Source organism: Belonocnema kinseyi, chromosome 2, assembly GCF_010883055.1.
Source record: "Belonocnema kinseyi isolate 2016_QV_RU_SX_M_011 chromosome 2, B_treatae_v1, whole genome shotgun sequence".
NCBI lineage: Eukaryota > Metazoa > Arthropoda > Insecta > Hymenoptera > Cynipidae > Belonocnema > Belonocnema kinseyi.
In genome coordinates, this window is record NC_046658.1 from 112,839,160 (window position 1) to 112,864,685 (window position 25,526).

General features: G+C 24.7%; 2 protein-coding genes across 4 annotated transcripts; one reads left to right on the forward strand and one right to left on the reverse strand.

The window, feature by feature from the left end:
- The first annotated feature begins 4,747 nt into the window (after positions 1–4,747).
- Positions 4,748–9,248, forward strand: LOC117167772. 3 transcript variants are annotated; one of them, XM_033352940.1, is made up of 4 exons: positions 4,748–4,855; positions 4,919–5,019; positions 8,558–8,773; positions 8,847–9,248. In XM_033352940.1, exons 1-4 carry the CDS (start codon positions 4,819–4,821, stop codon positions 9,030–9,032), a joined length of 540 nt encoding a protein of 179 aa, XP_033208831.1. In that variant the 5' UTR covers positions 4,748–4,818; the 3' UTR covers positions 9,033–9,248. The 3 variants fall into 3 exon arrangements, with proteins under 3 accessions (XP_033208831.1, XP_033208833.1, XP_033208832.1); XM_033352942.1 differs by having other exon boundaries at positions 8,866–9,248; XM_033352941.1 differs by having other exon boundaries at positions 4,761–4,852; positions 4,934–5,019.
- Positions 9,242–24,855, reverse strand: LOC117167771 (elongation factor Ts, mitochondrial). The gene is made up of 4 exons (XM_033352939.1): positions 24,650–24,855; positions 24,088–24,243; positions 19,183–19,711; positions 9,242–9,900 (listed from the first exon to the last, which is right to left on the reverse strand). Exons 2-4 carry the CDS (start codon positions 24,241–24,243, stop codon positions 9,677–9,679), a joined length of 909 nt encoding a protein of 302 aa, XP_033208830.1. The 5' UTR covers positions 24,650–24,855; the 3' UTR covers positions 9,242–9,676.
- Positions 24,856–25,526: the final 671 nt, after the last annotated feature.

Below are 25,526 nucleotides of genomic sequence, written 5' to 3' on the forward strand. Positions count from 1 at the left end.
GGAAAAGATAAAAAGGAGTCTTGATCCTAATCACTATTCCTGGTTAGCAGATAACAAACACACTCATTTATATTCCTAACTTGGTTAAAATTGAATGTTTTTTTTTTATACAAACTTTCCAGGAAAATTAAACGTTTTCTTAATATGATTAATTATCAGCTGAAAATGGTAAGAAATTTTCGAAAAAGTCCTAGAAAAAGGAAGAGTTGACGCGAATAGATATTCTTATTTATGAGTTGCCAAAAACGCTCATTTGTATTACTAACTGGGTTCACATTAATTTTTTGTTTGTTGCAAATTTTAAAACAAAACCAACCCGTATTATTAATCAAATTAATCATTGACTGAAAAAAGCATAGCATTTTTTTAAATATCTGGAGAACCTTGAAAAAGCATGAAATTGTTTGAAAGAGTCCTGAATAATGAGAAAGAAGTTTTGATCCTATAACTGTGTTTGCCAACCCATTTATTAATCGGATTAATTTTTAGCTGTAAAGGTATGGAATTAAAAAAAATTCAAAATTGTCTTGCCTTTTCTATGTTCTTCATATTATAATAATAACAATATGAAGAACACCGAAAAGGCAAGACATTTTTGAAAAAATTCTGGAAAGAAGAAATAGTAGGCTTGAACTTAACCACTAATATTGTTTCAGTGATACAAAAACCGCTCATTTTTATTTCTAACTAGGTCAACATTAATTGGTTTGTTTTCTACAAACGTTCTAGGAAAACCAATCTTTTTATTTATCTAATTACTTATTAACTGAAAAAGGCATGGGATTTTTAAAAACTCTTTGGAGAACCTGGAAAAGGAATGAAATTTTTGAAAAAGTCCTGGAAAGAAGGAAGATGAAAAGATGGCTTAATCCTAATCCCTATTCTTGTTTAAGAAACAATAAGGACGTTCATTTGTCTTCGTAACCATGTCAAAAATAAGACATTTTTTGGCTAAAAACTTTCCAGGAAGAGCAACTCTTTTATGAATTTGATTAATTATCAGCCGAAAAAGGCATTGCACATTTTAAAAATTCTCTGGAGAATTTGCAAAAGGCATGACATTTTTTTAAAGTCCTGGAAAGAAGAAAAAGGAAAGCTTTATCTTAATCCCTATTCTTGTTTAAGAGATACTAAACACGTTCATTCGTATTCATAACTGGGTCAAAATTCAAACTTTTTTGTTGGCTAAAAACTTTCCAGGGAAACCAACCCTTTTATTAATCTAATTAATTATTAGCTGAAAAAGTTATGGATTTTTTTCTTCAGAAACCCTGTAGAAGGCGTGAAATTTTTTAATCTACTGAAAAATCTGAAATCAGCTTGAGAACTCAAAAGATTGTAAGCTTCAGAGCTTTATAATCACTAGGTACGTTGAATACAATACTTCAGTTTTCCAGCATTGTAACAAAGAATTTCAGACGTAAAGTACTTTAAATCTTATTCTATTTTACAATCAAATAAACTTCCGAATGTATAAAATTTCTTATCATTACGACCTAAAAAACCTGAAAAAGTCATAGGAATCTGAGAAAGTTATGGAGTTTTGAAGAAGTTCTGAATAACCTGAAAAATTGATGGAATTTGGAAAAAAATGACTGGCGATTTTTTATTCGCACCCACTTCAGAGTCCACTTTTTGACGAAATTCAGTTTTCTTCAAAAATCATACTCTCTTGTTTTGACACCAATTTCAGTGAAAAAACTAAAGGTATGGTATTTTAACCCTAAGATTTAGTATTTAAATTTATACAAATAATTTCCCCCTTGACGCTCAGGCTATAAATTATATTTTGCCACATTTGTTTATGAAATAAGTTAGAATTGGTCCTTGAGAGATTTTCTTAACGATTTATGTACTATTTTTATTTATAATGACAGGGAAACCTAAATATTATTTGCTTCTCCTGTAAAAGTAGCTTGATTGGACTTTCGTTAGCACCATTTAACTTTTTTCAATTCGATTTTCTAAAATTTGTATAATAATATTAATGAAAATTGTTTAGAATTAAATGATCATTGAAAAGTTATTTTCATTGGAATAGATTATAAATTTCTCAAGAAGCATTATTAATTTTTTATTACAATTATATGAATCTTCAAACGATATCCAGACTAAAATCTACGAGACGAGATATTCGGAAATTTTATTAATTTTTATTTTGTTTATAAATTACAATTCAGATACAATTTATTTTGATTGATTATAATAATTTCTGCACGCATTTTTTATTTCGTCGATAAGTAAATGAATGTACAATTATATATGTGGAATGAAAAATGGTAGTTAGCAACTAATGTATGGAACAATAATAGTTTAAGATAAAGATTTTATATCAATATTTTTTATACTCAAGATTTTTCTTTAAAATAGTGGACGGAATAAATTCCTTGAGTCACAATAAAGTACTGAAGATAAAAGTGCAATCAATTTTTTCATTAGGCTATTAAAAATATTTAATGATTTGTAGATTAAATCGCTATTGAGAAATAGTCAAGCGTTTAAAAAAGCGTACAAAAGTTCAGAAACAAATTATTATTATCCTTAAAAATATTTTCAAAAGAAATCCTATTTAAATAAGTGGTGAAACGATATGTCTAGAAAATCTTGCAACCACTGTTATAAATTTGAAAATTCAATCTAAAAATAAAAAATATTATACATGTTTTATGTAAGTGCTTTTCGCTCGAAATTAAAACTTTTATAAAAAAAATATTTTTAGGATAAATTCATTAAGTTTTGAAGAAGTCTTAATTTTTAAAAAAATTTTTAAACAAAATTCATTGGATTTTAGAGTTTCATAATTTTTAAATAATTTTTGGTTACGTTAGCGTTTGACATAACAAATTTGTGTTTTTTATGTATTGTATATAAATATTATGTATTAATTCTGAAGTCAATTAAGTTTGATTTCTTAAAATGATTTCTTCAGAAAACAATTTTCATCAAACATCAAAAATATTGTCCTTGCTTGTCTTTTTGGTTTGAAAATTCATCCCTTTTGGTAGAAATTTAATCTTTTTGGTTAAAAATGCAGCTGTTTGCTTGAAAATGAATCTATTCTGGAAAATATTTTATTAAAAGTTCTTTTTTTTGTTAAAAATTTAACTACTTGGTTTAAAGTTGAACTACTATGTTTAACTTTTTTTTCAATTAATCATTTTAGTTTAAATTATATCTTTATAGTTTAAAACTTTACTATTTTTTAAACGTCTTAATTGTTTGAAAATACAACTGTTTTAGTAGACATCTCATGTTTTATGATTGAAAGTAAATATCAAATTTGGTTGAAAATTACAATTTTTTGTTTGGAAATTTATATTTTTCAATTGGAAGTTACACTTTTTAGTAGAAAACTCACGTTTTCAGCTGGAAAAATCAACAATTTATTTGACTCTTTTTTTCTATAATGACTGAAAATTATTTTTACGTTGTAAATTCAAGTGATTTGTTAAAAATATCAAATATTAATTAAAATATTTTTTTTGAAAATTAAAGCAGTTGATTGAAAGTGTAACTACTTTTTTAAAGATTCATTTTTCTTATAGAAGATTCATAATTTTAGTTAAAATTCTATCTTTAGGAATAAAAATTCAACTGTTTTCTAGAAATATTGTCTTTATGGGTTGACAATTCAACTATTTTGGTAGATAGCTTATATTTTATGATTGAAAATAGAATATTTGGTTGAAAATTGCACTTTTTTGATGAAAATTACACTATTTTGCAGAAAAACTCGTCTTTTTGGATTAAAAATTCAAGAATTTCGTTTAAACTTTTTTTTCTTTATTGCCTGAAAATTCTTTCTTGACTGAATATTCAACCGGTTTGTTAAAAATAATTATAATTTTAGTTGAAAATTCATCTTTTCAGTTTAAAATTCAACTGTGTTCTTCAAATATCGTTTGTAAGGGTTGAAAATGCAACTATTTTAACAGAAAATTCATATTTTCGGGTTTAAAATAAATAAAACATTGGTTTGAAAATCAAGCTATTTCATTGCAAATACGTTTTTGTTGTGGAAAATTAATTTTTCAACTTAAAATGTAACACTTCAATTTTATTTGTTGAAAATTGATATTTTTTAGTTAAAACTTAAACTATGTATATCCATACAAAATAATTTTTGTAATTAAATATTCCTCATTTCAGTTTAAAATTCATCACGTTGGTTGAAAATTTGTTTGTTTGAAAACAATTCTTTTTTTTTATTTGCTGAAAATTGATCTTTTTAGTTAGAAATTTAACTTTTGGTTCGATAATTCATGTATTTTATTGAAAATTCATATTTTTTGTAGCAAACAAAATGTTCTTGGAGGAAAATTAATCTTTTTGGTTTAAAATTCAACTAGTTGGTTAATAATTCATCTTTTTTATTGTTACGTTTTTGGCTAAAAATTCAACTGCTTGCTTGAAATCTGAAGTATTTGCATAAAAATTAATTCAAAAATTAATTCGTAATTTCATATATCAAATTCAATTAATTATAAAAAATCTTGTCCTTGTCCGCATGTTTTCTAGTGTGTTACATTTTTTAAATAAATTGTATTTATTTAGTAAAAAAAAGTTTGCACTAGTGAAACGAAATGCAAGGTTTTTAAAAATATATTTTGTAATTTTATTACCTTTTTGGACATCATTATTTTTTTATTTACTAGCATTTATTTAAAAAGTCCTCGAAATTAGGTATATGAACATAGTAATATTCGTTATATCGACATAACAAGCTTGTCAAATTAAGATGACATCTGTATCTTATTTAAGAGTGAATATAATTTTATGAACATGAAAATTCTAACCTGAGACAGGTCCACACGTATAATGGATTGGAGGAACGAAGAAATCGATCAGTCGAGTGGTAGAACCTAATAATTAAAAATCAAGTAAAAAATAAAGATATGAAAATCTTTTATTTTTACAGTCGACAGTTTCTCAGGGGATGAAAAAGGTCTCGTGAAATCTAAAAGTTATGTGAATCTCCCTGGGTTAGAAGATCGTGATAATCGCTTTGAAGGAAATAAGGTTGGATGGAACTTGGATTTTTAATGATTAGTAATAAACCGAGTGGCCGCTTTAATCAACGAAAAAAATGCATGGACATTTCCCGGCTCACAACAATTTTTTACGGTTTCTGAATTTAAAAGATTTCAACTCTTGAAGTTAAAACATTTTCTTGTCATTTGAAATTATAAAAATAAAAAAATTAAAAGAATCAAAGTGGAACTCTTTTGAATTTTAAATATTTATCAATAGATCTTAAGAAATTTGTAATTTTTTAAAATTATATGATTTTTCAGCAATTTTAAGTTAAAAACATTGAAATCGATTACAAATTTATTTCAGAAACTGAAAATTTTTTTAATTAGAAGTTCAATTATTTTCATTTTGAGTTAATAAAAATTAATAATTTTTCAATCGTTATTTATAGATAGAAATTTGTTTTAGTTTTGCAATCTTTTTAAATATCTTTTCAATTATTTTTTTAAATTTTAAGAAATTTGTAATTTTTCAAAATTAGCAATTTTAATTTGAAAACATTGAAATCGATTACAAATTTATTTTAGAAACTGAAAATTTTTTAAATTAGAAGTTCAATTATTATCATTTTGAGTCAATAAAAATTATTAATTTTTCAATCGTTATTTATAGATAAAAATTCGTTTTAGTTTTGCAATCTTTTTAAATATCTTTTCAGTTATTTTTTTAAATTTTAAGAAATTTGTAATTTTTCAAAATTATAGCATTTTTCAGCAATTTTAATTTGAAAACATTGAAATCGATTACAAATTTATTTCAGAAACTGAAAATTTTTTAAATTAGAAGTTCAATTATTTTCATTTTGAGTCAATAAAAATTAATAATTTTTCAATCGTTATTTATAGATAAAAATTTGTTTTAGTTTTGCAATCTTTTTAAATATCTTTTCAGTTATTTTTTTAAATCTTAAGAAATTTGTAATTTTTCAAAATTATAGCATTTTTCAGCAATTTTAATTTCAAAGCATTAAAATGGATTACAAATTTATTTCACAAAATGAAAATTTGTTTAATTAGAAGTTTAATTATTTTTATTTTGAGTCAATAAAAATTAATAATTTTTCAATCTTTATTTATAGATAAAAATTTGTTTTAGTTTTGCAATCTGTTTAAATATCTTTTCAGTTATTTTATTAAATCTTAAGAAATTTGTAATTTTTTAAAATTATATGATTTTTCAGCAATTTTAAGTTAAAAACATTAAAATCTATTATAAATTTATTTCAGAAACTGCAATTTTTTAAATTAGAAGTTCAATTAATTTCTTTTTGAGTCAATACAAATTAATAATTTTTCAATCGTTATTTATAGATAAAAATTTGTTTTAGTTTTGCAATCTTTTTAAATATCTTTTCAGTTATTTTTTTAAATCTTAAGAAATTTGTAATTTTTCAAAATTATAGCATTTTTCAGCAATTTTAATTTCAAAGCATTAAAATGGATTACAAATTTATTTCACAAAATGAAAATTTGTTTAATTAGAAGTTTAATTATTTTTATTTTGAGTCAATAAAAATTAATAATTTTTCAATCTTTATTTATAGATAAAAATTTGTTTTAGTTTTGCAATCTTTTTAAATATCTTTTCAGTTATTTTATTAAATCTTAAGAAATTTGTAATTTTTTAAAATTATATTATTTTTCAGCAATTTTAAGTTAAAAACATTAAAATCTATTATAAATTTATTTTAGAAACTGCAATTTTTTAAATTAGAAGTTCAATTAATTTCTTTTTGAGTCAATACAAATTAATAATTTTTCAATCGTTATTTATAGATAAAAATTAGTTTTAGTTTTGTCATCTTTTTAAATATCTTTTCAGTTATTTTTTCAAAATTAAAAATTATTCAATATATTCCAAGGAATTTTTGAAAACGAATTTGTGTCACCTTCGAACATTTCAAAATCCTGAAAAAGCTTCAAAATTTAATTTCAAAATATTAAAAAATCTAGTTTTTTTTTCATTTTTTAAAATCTTTTCGAATTTTTAATGACCATGGAAGTTTTTTTAATACTTCTAAATGTCTTTTACGTGATTTACACTTTTTGTACCATTTTTAAAGAGTCCTGCATAATTAAAAAAATTGCTTCAAAATGTTGCAGTCTCTTTTGATAATTTTGGAAATTTGATTAAATATTCGCCTAAAATTTATTTATAAAAAAAAATTATTTTCAATTTTCCTGGGAAACTTAATAACATTTTTCATTATTTCAAAACTTTTAAAAATGCGCAAACATTTTTTCTTGTTCGAAATCTTCAAAAATGTACATTTGGTTTGACATTTCTGGACTTTTTTCATGTTTTAAATTATTTTTTAATCTTTTAAAATCTTTTAAATATCTCCTTAACTTGCGGGAATTTTTTCTAAATTAATAATTGTTCAATTCTGATTTGTTCATCATAATTTCTTTTTAATTATTTTTAAATATTTTCTTAAAATACACTTTTTTGAAATAAATAATCATAAAAAACTTATCCAGGAATATTAAGAAATTTTTATTATTATTTTAAAACATTTCAAAATCGCAAAAAGCTTCAAAAAATTATATCAAAATTATAAAAAATTTACAATTTGTTACATTTAAAAAAATATATATCTTCCAATTTAAAATTATTTTTGAAATTTTTACAAAAAATCTCAATATATTTTAATAATTATTAGAATTTTTCCCCAACATTTAACGAAAATTCTGCAAAAATTTGGAAATCTTCTGAAAACTTTTTAAATGTTCTCTTGAAATTTATTTTTAAGAATAAAAAATCATTTTCTAGTTTCATAGATATCGTATTAAAATTTGTTATCAAACTTTTTATTGACCTTGAGAATTTCTTTATTTCCTTAATACCCTTAAAAACTTTTAAAAAGCTTCAAAATTATTAAAAAAGTAGATTCTGTTGAGAAATGTTTGAAAAATATTCAAGTTTGAATTTTGTTATATCTTCCAAATATCTCTTAAACTTACTTGAATTAAAAAATCAATAACAGTTCAATTGTTATTTATACATACATAATGCTGAGAATTATTTTTAACAATATTTTTCCTTAATTAGATTTTTTTAATTGATTGGGTTAAAAATATAATACTTTAGACTAAAAGAATAGTTGAATAGGATTTTAACTTTAAAAAAATGTTTAATTATAAAGAGATTTAGAATCGCCTTGTAAAATCAATAATTGTCAATTTTTCAATAATCGAACTTTAGTTCAATTTAAAGAATAATTAATTTATGTTTACAGTTGATCACTTTGAAACGTTTTTTATCCAACTTTTTTAAATCTAAACGCTTTTGATTTTAAAAAGTTTAAGTCTTTATAAAGTGTGTTATAAAATTTGCGATATTTTAAGTGATTCGATAGACTTCTTTCAAAAGTTTGTAAAATATCCGGTCTAATTATGAATTCACGATCATTTCCCGGTATTATTTCCATTGCAAAATGATTTGTAAAAATGTTTAAAAATATGAAAAATGTCTCATGTTTTTAACTCTTTTTCAACAAAGAATAACTTGAATAAATTGTAAGGAATCCAAGTGCTTCACTTCTGGGTTTGAAAATTTGAAACTCGACGCTGGAATAAATCACGAAATTGATAGAAGTCCCTTTCCTGAATCTAAGGTTGCAAAAACTTCACCCTTTGAGTATAAATTTGAAGCCAAAGCCCCCCTTTGTGGTTTTCGAAACCATGAAAAATGTTGCTATCGACTCGTAATTCAAGGGGCGGAAATTTCGAATTATCAGGTGCAGACTTACATAAGATTTTTAATTGTAATTTATTATATTTATATTCTCGATTAAAATAATTTTTACGCAGGGCACATTGCACTCGCCAGAGGATGTGGCTCCCTGCTGGAAAAAAGATTCGCGGATGTGGCTTTGGAAATCTGTTCGCTACGCTCGTAGGAAAAACAAAATAAAATGCTCAGTGAATCAAAATTTGTTGAAGAACCGACTTGACGTTTACAAACAACGTGGAGGTCCTTCAGAAAGGATAAATTGAATCAAATATGAATATCTAATTTTTTATTAATTTCATTTTTTATTGATTTCATTTTATGCTGATCTAATATTTATTTTATCAGGTCTTTTTAATTTTATTTATTTGATAAATTTCAAGATTAGAAAGTTATATAAATATGCAATCTTTATTCCTTTGTAACCTGCACTTTTATAATATTTAGTATGAAATTCCAACAGAAAAAAGTCACATAATTTTAACAGAATTTTTATTATTTCAATCTATAACCACATTAAATTACATAACGATCCAGCCTTGTTTCTTTCTTTCAAAAAAGCATACTTTGTACAAAATTTGCATGACGCATCTTCAGCACAGATACAAAAAATGCTGTTTTTTTTAATAGATCAAGAATAAATAAATAAATCTATTGTCAAATCTCATGTTATTTTTAAATGCAAATTTCGCCTTCGATAAGAATAATTGTCATTTAAAAAAGATGAATATTCTATAATTAGTACAGATTTTGAGTCACATTAAAATACAATCTCTTAGTTTCAACTGATTAAGTTCATAATAATTATACCTTATTTTATATGGTAATAATTATATCAGACTTTGAAAACATCTTCTCAATTATGCAAGAGATAAAAAAAGTTTACTCAAAGCATGTAGTCGAATTTGGCTTATCCACAAGTCTCAGCTGCTTTCAATTGTTCTTTTTCCTCGCTCAACTCTCCCATTTCGAACCGAGCGAAATCTAATATTTCCGCTTGTGAATCGATCAGAAGTTGCTGAACAGTCAAGCTGGGATCGAGAAGAAATTCCTGGTATATCATTACGCTCTCATCATCTACACTTTTAATTGGCTGATCCACATTTGGATCACCAATTTTGGTAGGATTCATACCTGAAAATATAGACTTGCTTGAAATTGTTCAATATTATATACATAGAAACTCGAAATTATGAAACGTTTGAATCACTCAATTTCAGGGGCTCGGATTCACTTCCGAGATAAGAAAAAAAGTGTCAATAGTGACATAAATTTTGAAAAATGGAGTAGTAAAAGTTCCAGATAAACAACTGCAATTTGTGATATTTTTTTTTAACGAAGAAAATGAGATCAAACGTTAGATGTATGGAAACATATGTATAATAGTAAGAAATATTTAGGAACTATTGGGAATGGTTAAACTGCGATACGCCACCTGGTGACAAAAATCCGAACTAGAAAGAATAGGTACTATTTTAAAGATCCATTTTAATTACCGCATAAAAGTGTTTTAACCATTTTTGTTGTGGAATTTAAAGTATTTATTGGATACTAAAAATAAGACTTTTTTGTAAAAAAAAGGGGGTTTAGCTAGAATTTACATCTAATAAGGTGAAAAAACATATTCTTGTACAGAAATATTTTTCCTAAAAAAAACCATTGTTCCATTTATTGTTATTTTCAAAATTTTATAAACTGAAATGGACATATTTTAAAGCAAAAATGAACTCAAACTAAATTTGCATCAATTTTTATATGGAGTATTTACTATTTAAAAGCTGATCTAAAAGTTCGGACAGAATTCTTATTTAAATTCCAATCGAAGGCTGGCCGCTGGACCGGGAAATCAGGAATCGTATGAGACCGGGAAATGACAATGAATTTTTTTTTGACCGGGAATTTAAAAATTCATAGACAAAAATCTATCTGTGATTCTAATCGTTTTTTAAATAATTAGTTAAATTGTGATATTTTTCAATTATATATGTAAGTCAGTTTAGAATTCGTATTTTCAAAATCTTCCACTTTAACACATTTTTTTATTTCAGATTTTAATTGTTAAGTGTATATTTTATTTTAAAGAATTTTAAAATGCAGTTTTAAAGTCTTAAGCCATTAAAAATTAGAAGCGTTTGAAATGGAAGATTTTAGATAAAAAATATTTTTAGTTGATCAACTGTCAATATAAATTAATAGTGATTTTTAAAATCGAACTGTTCTTAACGATTTAAAAAGTGAATGATAATTATTTTTACAAGATGATTCGAAATCAGTTTGCATATTTAGAATTTCCAGTTTCTAACGTTAACAATTACGTAAACTATTCCAATTGGAAAGTGGTATTACTTAAACAAATGTAAACGTCCGATTGAAACTTTATAAACTATTTTTAATTTTAAAATAACTTCAAAATAATATATTCATAAAAAAAAGCTTTTATTAAATTTCACGTATCATTTTAGTCTAAAATATTAAATTTTCTAATCAGTCGATTTGGAATTTTTTACTTGAGAAAAATAAGAATGAATTAATATTTAGAAATACCTGACTGTTTATTTAAAATCAGTAATTATAGTAAATATTAGAAACTAAATTTTAAACGTTACATTTTAATTGTTCTATTTAAAAAATTTAATTTGTAAGTAAAATTGTTGACTTTCGGTGTAAATAGCCCAAGGCCTAATTGAAAACAAAATCTAGGTTTTTGGCAGATTTCGAACAAAAAATTTAAAAGCTTTTTAAGAATTTTGAATGGCTTCAGAAGGTCAAAAAACATTTCCTATGAAAATTGAAAATTATTTTTATTTTGAAAAGATAATTTTGAGTGATTATTTTAAGTGATTTAGAAAGATTTACGAAATTATAAAAAACGAATGTGGAAGATTTTAAGGAAATTTATTTAATATGACAGAATTAAAAAGTTTAAAAGTTCTAAAATAGTTTTAAAAATAAAAAAAAAAAATTTTTTAAATGTAAACAACATGCAGATGTTTAAAGATTTTCAAATAATATTTGGAAGCATTTTAAGGATGCTGTAACCATTTGAAATATAAATAATTTAACTTTTAATTTAAGAAGTGTCCATTTTATAAAAAAATGTTTTGACAATTTATAAATTCATTGATTGGCTCTTCAATTTAGACTTTCGAACATTGGAAATGATAACGTGGATTTATATTTTTAGAACTGAATTTGAATCTTTGAACTCTACAATTTATAAAAATATTATTTTGCAGTTTAAGTGGATTTAATTAAAAATTGTTCAGTTTAGAAGTGTTAGTAGCCTACATTTTACAAGTGTACATTATTGAACATTTGAATCAGATTTGAATACAAAATTACTGAATTAAAAAACTTTTAAACTTCAATTTTAAAATTTTGAAATGCAAGAGTTCCACTTTGAGTGCTTTCATTTGCAGCTCAGTTTTTATTCATTCAAATGGAAAATTACTAAGAGTTTTTTTCTTGGATTAAAACGGCCACCCTAAATCGTCTATTAATCGTATTCTTTGACTAATATTGATAAAACTTGTCGCTACATAAATTTATTAAAGTTAACTTAAGCCTAAAATGCATTGAAACTTACATGAAATAGTGAAATCATTTTTTTTTAAACCTATTTGACAAAACTATGTTTTTTCACTGTATAAGATGGAAATTCTATGTCAAACTATTTGTTTTTAATGAAGATTTGTTTTTATTATTCAATTCCTGTTTTATACTTCACAAAACGACCGTAAAAAATTTGTATGCACAAATTAAAACACATCTTTAAAATTCTACCTATAATTTATAGTTTCAGTTTTTGGTACCAGGTGGCGAAAACTGGAAGTAGAAAGAGCAGGTGGAATTTTAACGATGTATTTTAATTTTTGCATAAAAGTGGTTTTACGATTATTTTGTGCAGTTTAAAATAATGATTAAACACTGAAAACAAATCTTCATAAAAAACAAATCGTTTTAGATAGAATTTCAATCTTACAGAGTAAAAAAAAACACTTTTTTGTCAAAAATGTGTTTTTTTTTCACTGTAAGTTTCAATGGATTGTAAGCTCGAATAAACTTTAATTAATGCATGTAGCGACAAATGTTGCCCAGATTATGCAAAAAATACGAATAATAAAGGATTGGACTTTAAATAAGAATTCTAGCTTAATTTTTAGATCAGATTTTTAAATAGTAAATATTTTTATGTATGAATTAATAAAAAATTACTTTGAGTTCATGTTTGTTTTAAAATAAGTCCATTTAAGTTTATAACTTGTTGAAAATCACAATAAATAGTACAATAATTGTTTTTTTGTGTGTAGAATTTCGCGAATTTCAATGATTTAAGATTAAAATAAAATTTCGAAAATAGGACAAAGTACAAAACGTTAAGAATGAAATATTTTCCGAATACAATTCTAAAAATTCAATTATTTAATATTCAAAGGAATTAAAACTGTATTTTTAAAAATTTAAACTGTTCCAAATTGAAAAATTTCAGATTAAATTGTTTTTTAAATCTACAATTTTATTAGAAAGGAGTTAAAACTGTATCATTTCTAATTCAAAGCGTTTAAAATAGAACAATCTCATTTTAAGTTGAAGAATCTCGAATCTGAATTCGCAACATCTTTCTTTTAAAGATTATCCTTTTAGTTATAAGTTTTATTATTTGGTTGAAAACTTAATAATTTTCTTAAAAATACATCCATTTTGGTTACAAATTGTTTACAGTTCTTATTTTGTTCATTTGCTGTTAGAAAGTGAACTGGAATCTTTTTTGGGAATTTTTCTTGAATAAAACTGTAACTTTTTGGTTGAAAATTTAATTTTTTTTTGAAAGTTTGTCTTTTTTATTTAAAAATTCACATACTTTGGCAAAAATTTTATCTTTATTGGATAAAAATTCAACGGTTTTTTTGAAAATTTAACAATTTTGTCAAAAAGTCATAATTTCGGTTTGAAAATTCGACTGTATAAATATGATATTCGGGTGAAATTTTTTTCATATAAAATTATTTCTTCTTTTAAATTTCATATTTTTATCGTGAAAACTCAACTGAAATCTCTTTGAACAGAAAAGTCAACTATTTTTTTTAAAATGTATCTTTTTGATTTAAAACTTGATCTGTTTCAGAAGAAACTTAATTTTTTAAAATTAAAATGCCACTTTTTGGTTAAAAATCATTCTTCTTTGCTTAAATATTCAACTAATACGTTTGAAAGATTTGTTTGAATCAAATGGTTAACAAATCACTTTTTTTGCTAAAGATTTATATTTTTAGTCGAAAATTCATCTGTTCGGTTGAAAGTTTAATTATTTTGTTGAAATTTAACCTTTTTTAATTAAAAATTAAATTACTTGGGTAAACATTAAACTATACAAAATAATTTTTCAGTTTGAAATTTCAGTTTTGTTGGGTAAAAATGCATCATTTGATTATTTTTGTTTGAAATATAAACTATGACACTATTTCGTTGGGAATCTGTCTTTCTAGGTTGAATATTCAAGTAGTATGTTAATAATTCAATTATTTTTTTAAAAACCCATCTTTTATAATAGAAAAGACCTTTTTTTAAAAATGAATTTAATAAATTTGAGAATTTTAAATTTGTGTATGAAATACTGTTTTATTCCGTTTATAAAATATTCTATGTTAAAAGTATTACAAGATTAAAATGATGATATTTAAATACTAATGATTTAAAATAAAATATGATTCAAGGAAAAATCAGAGAATTAAAAAAATGTTTTCGGTTTCGTATTTTTCTATAAGATCGTACCTATTCTTTCTAGTTCGCATTTTTGTCACTATGTGGCGTATCGTAGTTTAACCATTCCCAATAATTTTCTTCTTTCTTGCATAAAATCTTAAGGATTTACATATTAAACTTACACAAATATAATTAATTTTTAATCCAATTAAATTCTTTTTATGTTATAGGGCATACAAAAATGAAAAAAACAGTATTGCAAAGAAATGTCATAAAATTATACTTATCATTTTGCATTACATGAAGGTTTTTAAAATTTTTAAACGATTTTATTGTGTAAATTCTATACATAATTCATAGAAGTGCTTTTTTTACTTTTGTTATCAATTGATGAAATTTTGAATAAAATTTTTTAGACCAAAGTAGCTATAGAATTTTTATTTCAAATTCTAGAGTCTTTTTAGGCTTTTTGAACGGTAATGAAAAAATCTAAACCCTGCCGCAGACGGTTCCATTTCAGAAAATTGAAATCTGATTTTAAAGATTTGCAAAGATAGAGAAAATATTTGAAAAATAATTTCTACTTTACTAAATTCAATATAATTAATCAATTTCTTCCAAACACAACAGATTTAATGTTAGTATTTTTAAATTCCAGTAATTTGTACATATATTGCTTTACAAACCTTCTTTTTAAAATTTTAAACTCATCAACTTGCATTATTTCCAAATAGAAAAGTTTATCCTTCACATGCGTTTTGAACTTGAGTTGTCTGAATTAAAACATCCTGTTAATTTAAAGATTCTTTCAATTTGGAATAATTTCTAGGTTTCAGTTTTTTTCGCTTGCAAATTTAATATCTTGAAAAGAAATTCATTTTCTGTACCGTTTGATTTCATTTTCATTATTATTCAAAATATAATCTTTTCTATTTGAATTATTTTTAATTATTGGGGAAGATTTTTAACTTGTACTATTTTAAAAACAGGAAACCATTTATATTTAAATAATATTAATCAATTCAGAGCTACACTTGAAAAATTTTTTCGAATGCGAGTAAAAAAAAGTGATGTAAAATAGATAGCCAATCACGGGAAAATCGTCTGAGAATTTTCAATGAAAAATTAATGCAAAATATATATTTTTTTGTAAAATCAATAATCATTTTTTAAAAAATATCAATTGGAAAAGGTTGAACAATTTTTTTTTAAAAGTCCAATATGCCTTTCAATCCAAAGCTAAGTAAATAAAGAATAGATTAAATAAAAATATTTGTATTAATTTTTCTATATATAGCCTTTAAAACTATTTTTTGGCATATATTTCTGTACTTGATATGATTGATATATTATCTTGGCCTATCAGCTAATAAAAAAGAAAATATTTTTAAAGGGAAAGTTCAAAAATAGTGGTATTAGTGAAATTTTTTTCAAAATCACTTAAAAATTGAAAAAGTGCATTTTTTTTACAAAGTGCAAATGTTTAAATTTCCTGACCTATCCTTGTCAGTCTCATTTTTCATGACTGTTCGAAATTTTGTCATACAATAAGGGTAAACCACAAATTAACTAAGAGATGCGTAAAATAGGTGCATCTTTCATTATTTTTTTAGTGAAAATAATTAATTTTCAAGCAAGAAAAGTTATTTTCAACAGAATTGTCAAATTTTTTAAGATTGATGAATCTTCGATCTAAAAAATGAATTCTGAACAAATTCTACTAAAAAATATTATAATTTTCCATAAAAAACAATTGAACTTGGCCAAAGAATAAATAATTAACAACGAATAAGTTGACTACTCCATCAAAACTGACGAGTAATTTTCAAACCAAAAAGACAAATTTCCTGCAAAAACAAACGAATTTTAAATAAGTTGTTCAATTTTCAACAAAGAAATGAATTGGTTAACAAAAAATGAATTTTCTACTAATGTGATAATTTTTTTACCAGAAAGAGTAACATTTTAAACAGAAAAGATGAATTTGCATCAAAGAGGATTAAGAATTCAATTTTCAATAAAAAAAAAATTTAACAAAAGAAATAGATTTTGAACCAAAAAGATCCATTTTGAACCAAAAAAGATTTAGTTTTTACCAAAAAAATTAATTTTTAACAAAATACATGAATTTTTAACCAACTATTAAAATTTGTAAAGGAATTTTTAACCTCATTGTTAAATTTTCAACCTAAGAAATGCATTTTAAACCAGAAAGATAAATTAGTCACCGAGAAGATTATTATTTTACGACAAAAGATAGATTCTTTTAAAAAATACAAGAATTTCCAACCAAATAGTTTATTTACCAAACAATGGATAGTTAATTTCTCCACTAATAAATTAATTTTCAAACAAATAGTTAAATTTTCAAGCTACAAAGATGTATTTTAAACCAATAGGTTGAACTTTCTTGAAAAAATATGCATTTTTTAGAGAACAGTAGAATTTTTAACAAAAAAAGTTAATTTTCAACTAAGAAAGATGATTTTAACAGAATAGTTAAATTTTCAAGAATATAAAAATGAATTTTAACAAAATAGTTAAATTTTTCACCAAACAGCTAAAATTTTAATCAAGGATATTCAGTTTATACCAAAAAACTAATTTTGAACAAAATACATTAATTTTTAAACAAACGATTGCATTTTCGGCAAAAAATATCAATTTCAAACAAAAGTACGAATTTTAAACAAAAGAGTTAAGTTTACAAGCTAAACTGTTTAATGTTTTAGAAAACAGAGGACTTTTGAACCCAAAATTATGAGCTTTCAACCAGAATGTTAATTTTGAATCAAGAGATTAATTTTTAAATAAACAATTGTGATTTTCAACCAAGAAAGATGCAATTTTTATGAAAATTTATGAATTTTCATTCCAAAAAAAGACGAACTTTCAACAAAACAGTTGAATCTGCAACGAAAAAGAATGAATTGAAAAATAGTAAAATTTTGAACCGAATAACTGCATTTTTAACCTAGGATGATACAAAATACATTAATTTTCAACCAAATAGTTGAATTTCCAACTAAAAAAGATCAGTTTTCAATCAAAAAGAAGAACATTCAAGAAAATAGTTAAATTTGCAATCTAAAAAGTCGAATGTTTTAGAAAACAAATGACTTTTAAAGCAGAAAATAAGAATTTTCAACAAAAAGGTTCATTTTCCACCAAGAGAGATGAATTTTCAATTAAAACAGATATGTAAGCTTTCAAGTAAAAATAGAATCGTGAAATTTAAGATCAAAAAATGAATTTTGAACAAAAACAACGAATTTTCAACCAAAAAAGACCAATTTTCTAGACAATACATTAATTTTGAACCAAAACAGATGAATTTTCAACACAAAAAAGAGGAACTTTCAACAAAACAGTTGAATATTCACCGAAAGAGAATGACATTAATTTTGAACCAAAACAAATTAATTTCCAAAGAAACTATCGTGATTTTTGACAAAAAAAGATGAAGTTCTTACAAAAAACAGATGAATTATTCACTCAAAAATACGAACTTACAACAAAACAATTTAATTTTGCAACGACAAAGAATGAATTTAAAAAAATGGTTAAATAAAAAAAACCTGCATTTTTAACCAACAAAGATGAGTTTTTAACCAAGGACATTAATTTTCTACCAAAAGAAGAATTTTGAACTAAATACATTAATTTTCAACCAAACAGTTGAAAATATAACTAGAAAAGAAAAGTTTTCAATGAAAATGAAGAACATAAGAAAAGAGTTAAGTTTGCAGTCTAAAAGGTCGAATGTTTTAGAAAACATATGACTTTTAAACCCGAAAATATGAATTTTCAACAAGAAGGTTCATTTTGCACCAAGAGAAATGAATTTTCAATTAAAAAATATATTTAAGTTTTCAAGTGAAAATGGAATCATAAAATTTAAGGTCAAAAAATTAATTTTCAACAAAAAACAACAAATTTTCTAGAAAATACATTAATTTTGAACCGAAAAAAATGAATTTTTAAAATATTTTCAACGAAAAAGAGTTATTAGGTTAGTCAGAAAGTTCGTTCGGATCTTTTAATAAACTTCAAAAATTAAAATTAAATGTAAAGAACAATACCTACACTGTTAAAAAATGTTTTTGCAAATATGAAATTCCAACTGTAAAAAGTAAAAACACCAAATTAAATGTAGTGCTTTTGCAAAATTTTGGGAAAGTACCTTTCCGAAAGGAGGAAATAATTGAGTAAAATTATTTCCTACTTTTAGAGACGTGAATTCCCAAAATTTTGTAAAAGCGCTACATTTAATGTGGTGTTTTTACTTTACAAAAAAATTGTTACAAAAAAATTTTGTTTCCAGTGTAATTAATGTTATATGAACCATTGTATTTTACATATGAAATATAATAGTGCATATATCATTCATCAGATATTCTTCTTTATATTCATTTTTAACTTTTGAAGTTTATCAAAAAATGCAAACGGACTTTCTGACTGACCCAATACTTTTTAATACAACTGTTGAACTTTCAAAAAAAAAAAAAATTAATAAATAAATAAAATAAAATTGTCTTCAATTTATCAAAAATTGACTCTTAATTTTCTAAATTCAAAATATCAAATCTCAAGATCGACCAATACTCTGTCAAGTTTTCTTTCCCTGATCAGTTTTGAATTTTCTGAGATGTAGAACCCAGAAAGTGGCGTGAGTCCGAGCCCTGCCATGGATTAGAAAAGTAAAAAACTCACCAATAATATGTTGACATAGCTGCATTCCAAGTTGCTCATTGTGCTGTGCAGTTCTGTAAGCTACCAGAGAACCATACCTCCCAAAGGAAGCTGGAACTGGATTAATGGGAGCTGGATGAGTGCAACCAGCCAATTTCACATCTGGACTAACACTCATGCACAGAGCTCTTCTGACACCGATATTTTCGCCCACAGTACCAATGGTCAATGCAGAATGATCAGCGATGGTTTTACCATCGTGTGCTAGAATAGTTTTGAGTGCCTCGGCATCCAAAATGATTTTGCTGATGGCTTTATCGTTCGGGAGGGTTAAAGCGTGTTGGAAAACTGCTGTGGCTATGGTGTCTGCTAATCCGTGAAATTGTTTATTTCGTGCAACAAAGTCTGTCTCGCAGTTTATTTCCACGAGAGCCCCATGACATTTGTCTACGATTACTGCTATCAGGCCTTGGGTTGTACTTCTACCTTGCAACTTTTCTGCTTTGGACCAGCCTAGAGCTTGGGCTTGTTCTTTTAGCCAAATTTCAGCCTTTAAATGGAGAAAATAGGATATTCATAACCAGTTTCATTAGAATTTATGAAATGTCATTAGAACTGATAAAAATAAAAATTCCAAGGATGGCCATTCAAGCTTTCAACAAAATTACAGGATATTTCACGGATTTTCCGGTCAAATATGACATTTTTCCCGGTTGACTCTTACGCGTTTATAGTAATCATAGTACCTACTGTCGTCAAAAAAGGTGAATAGGTGACATTTTTTTCTAAAATAGGTGGCAAATAGGTGATAAAAAAAATGTTAAATAAAATCAACAAACACGTTGTAATTTGCTGTAAACCGGGAGATGACCGGACATTTTTTTCTTCGATTAAAACGGCCACCCTGAAAAATGGAGTACTTACATTTCCACTGAGAACTAATTTTCAATTTTTAAAAATCTATTTTTTTTTACAAGTACATTCAACTTTTTACCTCTTAGTGAAATCCGTTACCAAATGGTTAAATTTTTAAGCAAAGAAGGTAAAGAGTCTGCATTTTTAAACTATAAAAGTTCAATTTTTAACCAAAAAAATTAAGTAGATGAATTTGGATCAAGAAAAATTAATTTTCAACTTAAAAAACAGCAATAAAAACAAATTTTCTACAAAAAAGTTGAATTTTGTACCAAATAGTTGAATTTTATAGCAAATTTTTTAATTTTCAAAAAAATAGTCTAATCCTCAACCAAAATAAATAAATCTTCAACTAAGAAGTTGCATTTTTATCCAAAAACTCAAAAAGAGATGAAGTTTCTACTAAAAAATGAGTTTTCTACCAAGAACAATCTTTCAGTCAAGAATGAAAAGAAATGTTAACCAAATTGTTGAATTTTCAACAAAAAATGTTAATGTTTATCAAAAAATGTTATGGTTAATATTTAAACAACAAAATTTTAATTAAAAACAAAAAACAGTTTGTTGAATTTTCAAGCCAAAAAGTTTAATTTTCTCTATAAAAAAATTTAATTTTGAAAACGAGGACACAAAATATCAACAAAAAAGTTTATTTACAATTAATCAGTTGACTTTTTTAACAAAATATTTGAATTTTTAGTGGAATTTTTAATAAATCATTTTTTTGGTTCAAAATTCTACTTTTTGATTACAAATTCTACTATTTAGTTAAAAATTTAATTATTTTGTTGAAAATTAAAGTTCTTTCTTAAAAAGTGAAAGTTTTTGGTCGAGTATTTATATTGTTTGTTTGAAGATTCATCTTTTTTGGATAGAAAATCCATCCTTTTCGTGTAAAAATCCTCACTTGTTAGAAAAGTCATATTTTTAGTTAAAAATTCGACTTCCTTGTTTTAACATAAAACTGTCTTGTAAAATATTCATATTTTCAAATTAAAAATTATATTCGAAAATACAACTCTTCTTGGTTGAAGTTTAAACTACTCCGTTTAAAAATTCGATCATTTGGTTCAAGATTCGTCGATTAGGAAAGTTTAATAAAAACTTTATTCGGTGTGCAAGTTGTAATTTTGAATAAAGTGTTACTTTTTCAATTGAAAAAAGGTGACAAAAGATGAGAAACCCCAAAATAGGAGAAAAAGGTGACAAATTCCTAAAAACAAGGTGACAAATGGTCAGAAAATTGAAAATAGGTAACAGAAGGTGATAAAATTTAAAATAAGTGACAAAAGGTGAATAGGTGCCACTCTCTGATGACTGCGTTTATAATAATTAATCAATACTAATTCAAGGAGTACGGCGATTCATTTCATTTTTTATTGGCCAACATTTTTAAAATAAAGCAGAACCATGAATAAAACAAATTCTTAATTTTTTGCGAACATACAGGGGCAGACAAAAGTTTTCGCACACCTGTTTTTTGAAGCCTGATTAAATTGTTTTAATTATAATTATGCCAGAGCTAAACAAATTTCTCGCCAATTTGTCTATTTTTTAAAGCAGTCCGGCTACTGGGAAGGCTGGTTAAAGCTATGTCCACTATTTTTTTCTGAAATTTGGAATTAAATACCAAATTTGGCCAGGATATCAATTACTAAATTAGGTAAGAAATCTTTAGGCTGATAAATATAAATAAAATGTTTTCTAAAAAAGGCATTACGTGAAAGATAACACATTTGGCCGCAAAAAACAAACTAAGTTTAATTATTTTTCATCTGATCGATTAAAAAACCGGACTACCTTAAGTAGATATTACAAAAATAGTGTAAATTTCAATATTTTCTTAAATATTCAATAACTTCCAAAATGATCAACAATTTTCAATGTTTTTGGGCTCATTTTGAAGCTATTTTTTCCCCGCATCACAGCAGTTTTATGAGTATGAATCGTAAACATTTTCTTATCGAATTGCAAGAATTTAAAATTGTAACAAAAAAATTGGAAAATTTGAAAACATCTTATCTTTAAGAAAAGCAGATTAACAATTATATCAATATATATTTTGAGGAAATTTCATAGCAAATTCATGATTATGTTTTATATAGTCGAAAAAAATATTTCTGCACAAAAAAAATGTTGCAATTTTTCCAACTTTTTTGTTACAACTTCAAGTTCTTACAATTCTATAAGAATTTTTTTACGATTTATTCTCAGAAACTGATGTATGCGGTGAAAATAGCTTCAAAATGAGCTCAAGAACATTGAAAAATGTAAATTATTTCGGAAATTACTGAACTTTTAGGAAAACATTGAAATTTACACTATTTTTGCTATATCTACTTGAAAATAGACAAATTGGCTTCACACTAGGCTCATTTTATACATTTTATACATTTTATACAAATTTTTAGATCTGGCATATTTAAAATTATTAACTAAAATTATTATCAACTAAAATAAACTTAAAATCTCTTGAATTAATTAATTTAAATTAATTTTGAATTTGATTTTTTGAATTAATTTTGAATTAATTTAACATCTTTGAAATAATTTCGAAATCTTTAGAATTCAATTTGAAATGATTGAAATACTTGAAATCGTTTAAAACCCTCGAAATGTTTTAAAATGATCAAAATCTGGTGGACTGTACCCTTTTTTAAATCTTTGGAATTCTTGTATTCTTTTGAAATATTTACGAAATCTTTGCGAAATTTTTGTGAAGTATTTTGAATTATTTGTGAAATTTTTCTTAAATCATTGTTTGTGAAATCTCATTTATTCGCTGAAATAATTGAATAATTTGAAATCTGATTGAAATATTTTCAAATCTTCCAAAATGTTTTGCAACCTCTTGAACTCGTTAAAAATCTCCGAAATATTTAAAAATTTGTTTAATCTGCTGTACCCTTTTTTTGGTGTAATCTTTTTCAAACCTTTGAAAACTTTAAAAGCCTTGTTACAAACATTAATAAATTGTTTAAAAAACGTTTATTAACTTACAATCATTATTGCATCACTGAGTGAAAGGTGGATACAAAGTTAAAATTTTCAGAAAAAACGCAACTATATAGCAATTATATAAGAGAATATGGATATAAATAATATAAATTTGTTTAAACAATTATCGCTTTTAAATTAAATTAATTATTAACTCAGTTTAATTTAAAAGTTGGAAATAAGTTGAAAAAACTTCAACTTTCTAACTCTATTCTAATAGAAAATTGCTATAAACAATACTACATTGTTTAATCAACTTATGCAAATATCTATTTATCAGTAGAAATAAGTATTTCATGTATTAGAAACCATTTTCATTTATAAAAAAAACGCATAAAACTCATAATTATCACTAATAACTCGCAAAAACACCATTTTTAACTTATGAGGTTTTTTTGGGATCATATAAAAAATACTTATCGGAGTGATATTTAAAAAGTAATTATTAATTTGTATTTTATAGGTCATTATGAAGATAAATGTTGAGTTTCAACGCGATTCACCTAATATTGACAATTCATAATAAAATCTACAAAGAAGATCTTTTTTTCTGATGGGAAATGTGTTATGGGGTTTGCGGGACCTTTAAATATAATTTTTAGTGTGGATTTGAATAAATTTGGGGACAATATGCATGAAAATTAAAAAGAAAGTTACCAGCTTATTTTCGGATCACCCTACAGGACACCCTGCGGGTCAGAAAATTAATTTTAAATTAAAAAGTTATGTTTTCACTGCATACTTTTTGATTTTGAATCACCAAACTTTTAAATTTAGACCACACAAATTGAGCTGGACAAAACATCATTTTAGGCCCTAAATACTGCATATTTGAAGAGAAAAGGGGAAGTTTTTTGAAGAATAGGAGGAAAAAGGGAAAACGGAGACTGTGATCCCTGTAATTATTTTATTACCATTATTGGCGCTTAAGAACCTAGTTATATTTTGAAACTATTAGATACTAATATTTTTAATTAATAAAAAAATACCTATTCCTTATAGTTATATTTGTACCTTATCTAAATCATTCTGGTGCAATTCCAATGCCTTTTTACAATTAGAAAATGTATATCCAGTCCTTTTGCGAAGTTTTCCAAGAAGCGATTTATTTGACGCTTGCCAAAGAACATTGTTTGTGTGCACGTAACGAATTATTTTACTGGAAATCATCTGTAAAATCAAGATTTCATTTATCTGAATTCAACAGTGCAAAAGGTGCACAACCTAACCTCAAAATATATTTCTATAAAAAAGAGATAAATCCTTCCAAAACCCGTGAATAATGAATAAGAAATTCAAGGAAAATGAATAATTGATAGACAATATTTATTTCGAAGACATGTTAGTCCTCAAAATATATTTTTTTCCTTCGCGAATCGATAAATTTCGTTGCCTAGAAACTGCAGTCAATTGCGAATTCCGCTTTCTCATTGCATTTTTAGAGTTAATTTGAGCTAAAAGAGCTTGATTTGTATTAAAATAAGAAAGGAAATTTATTTAAGAGTGCTAGACAAGGTAATTTTTTTGTCAAATACGGGTTTTGAGGTAGAAATTCGAGTAAACTGAGGATACTCACTTTGAAAAATGGTACAGTCGTAACCGGTTTATTTGCCGGCCTTTCAGCACAGGTAACAAAATTTCATGAGATTTTGGTTAATTATTTTGAGATGTAAAAGAATATTTGCTGAGTGAAACGTTATTGACTCGGATAACTCAATTTACCCGGTTTATATCCTTTTTAACCTCAATCCAAAAAATGATCAATTCGAACCACGTGATCTGCCGCATTCCCGACATGCATTGCGCAGAAGCCCGCGAAACTATTTAAAATTCAATAATTTCCGTAATTTAAAATAATATTTTAATTACAATAAGCTTTTATCAGTAAAATGTAATTTACTCCGAGCATAAATAGAGATGTAAGTCAATGAAAGTTCTCACAGAAACACTGATGTTTTAATTAAATAATAAAACGCTTCATTAAATAAAAGTTTAAGAAACGTTTGCGAATTTCACTAAATAATGAATTTAATTTGAATGAAAGGTTGAATTTTGTATAAAAATACTGATTAATCAGTAACTTTTACTGATTTTTCACTAAAACAATACTGGTTCATAGCTGGTATTTAGTCATTAATTTATTTTATTAAAACTTTTAACTGATTTAAATTTACAGAGATTGATATTAGTGAACATTTTAACTGATGCGTTTTCAATAAAAAAAGATTAAATTTCTATCAGAATACATGAACTTTGAAAGAAAAAATACGATTATTTAATAAAAATGGTTGATTTTTGAAAACAAAAAACGACTTTTCAAGAAAAAGAAATTTCAACCAAATTGTCTCATTCTAAGCCAAAGAGATTAATTTTATACTATCTAGTCGAATTTTTTGCCCCAAAATATGAATTTTCAACAAAAGATCATTATTAATTTAATAATTAAATTTTTA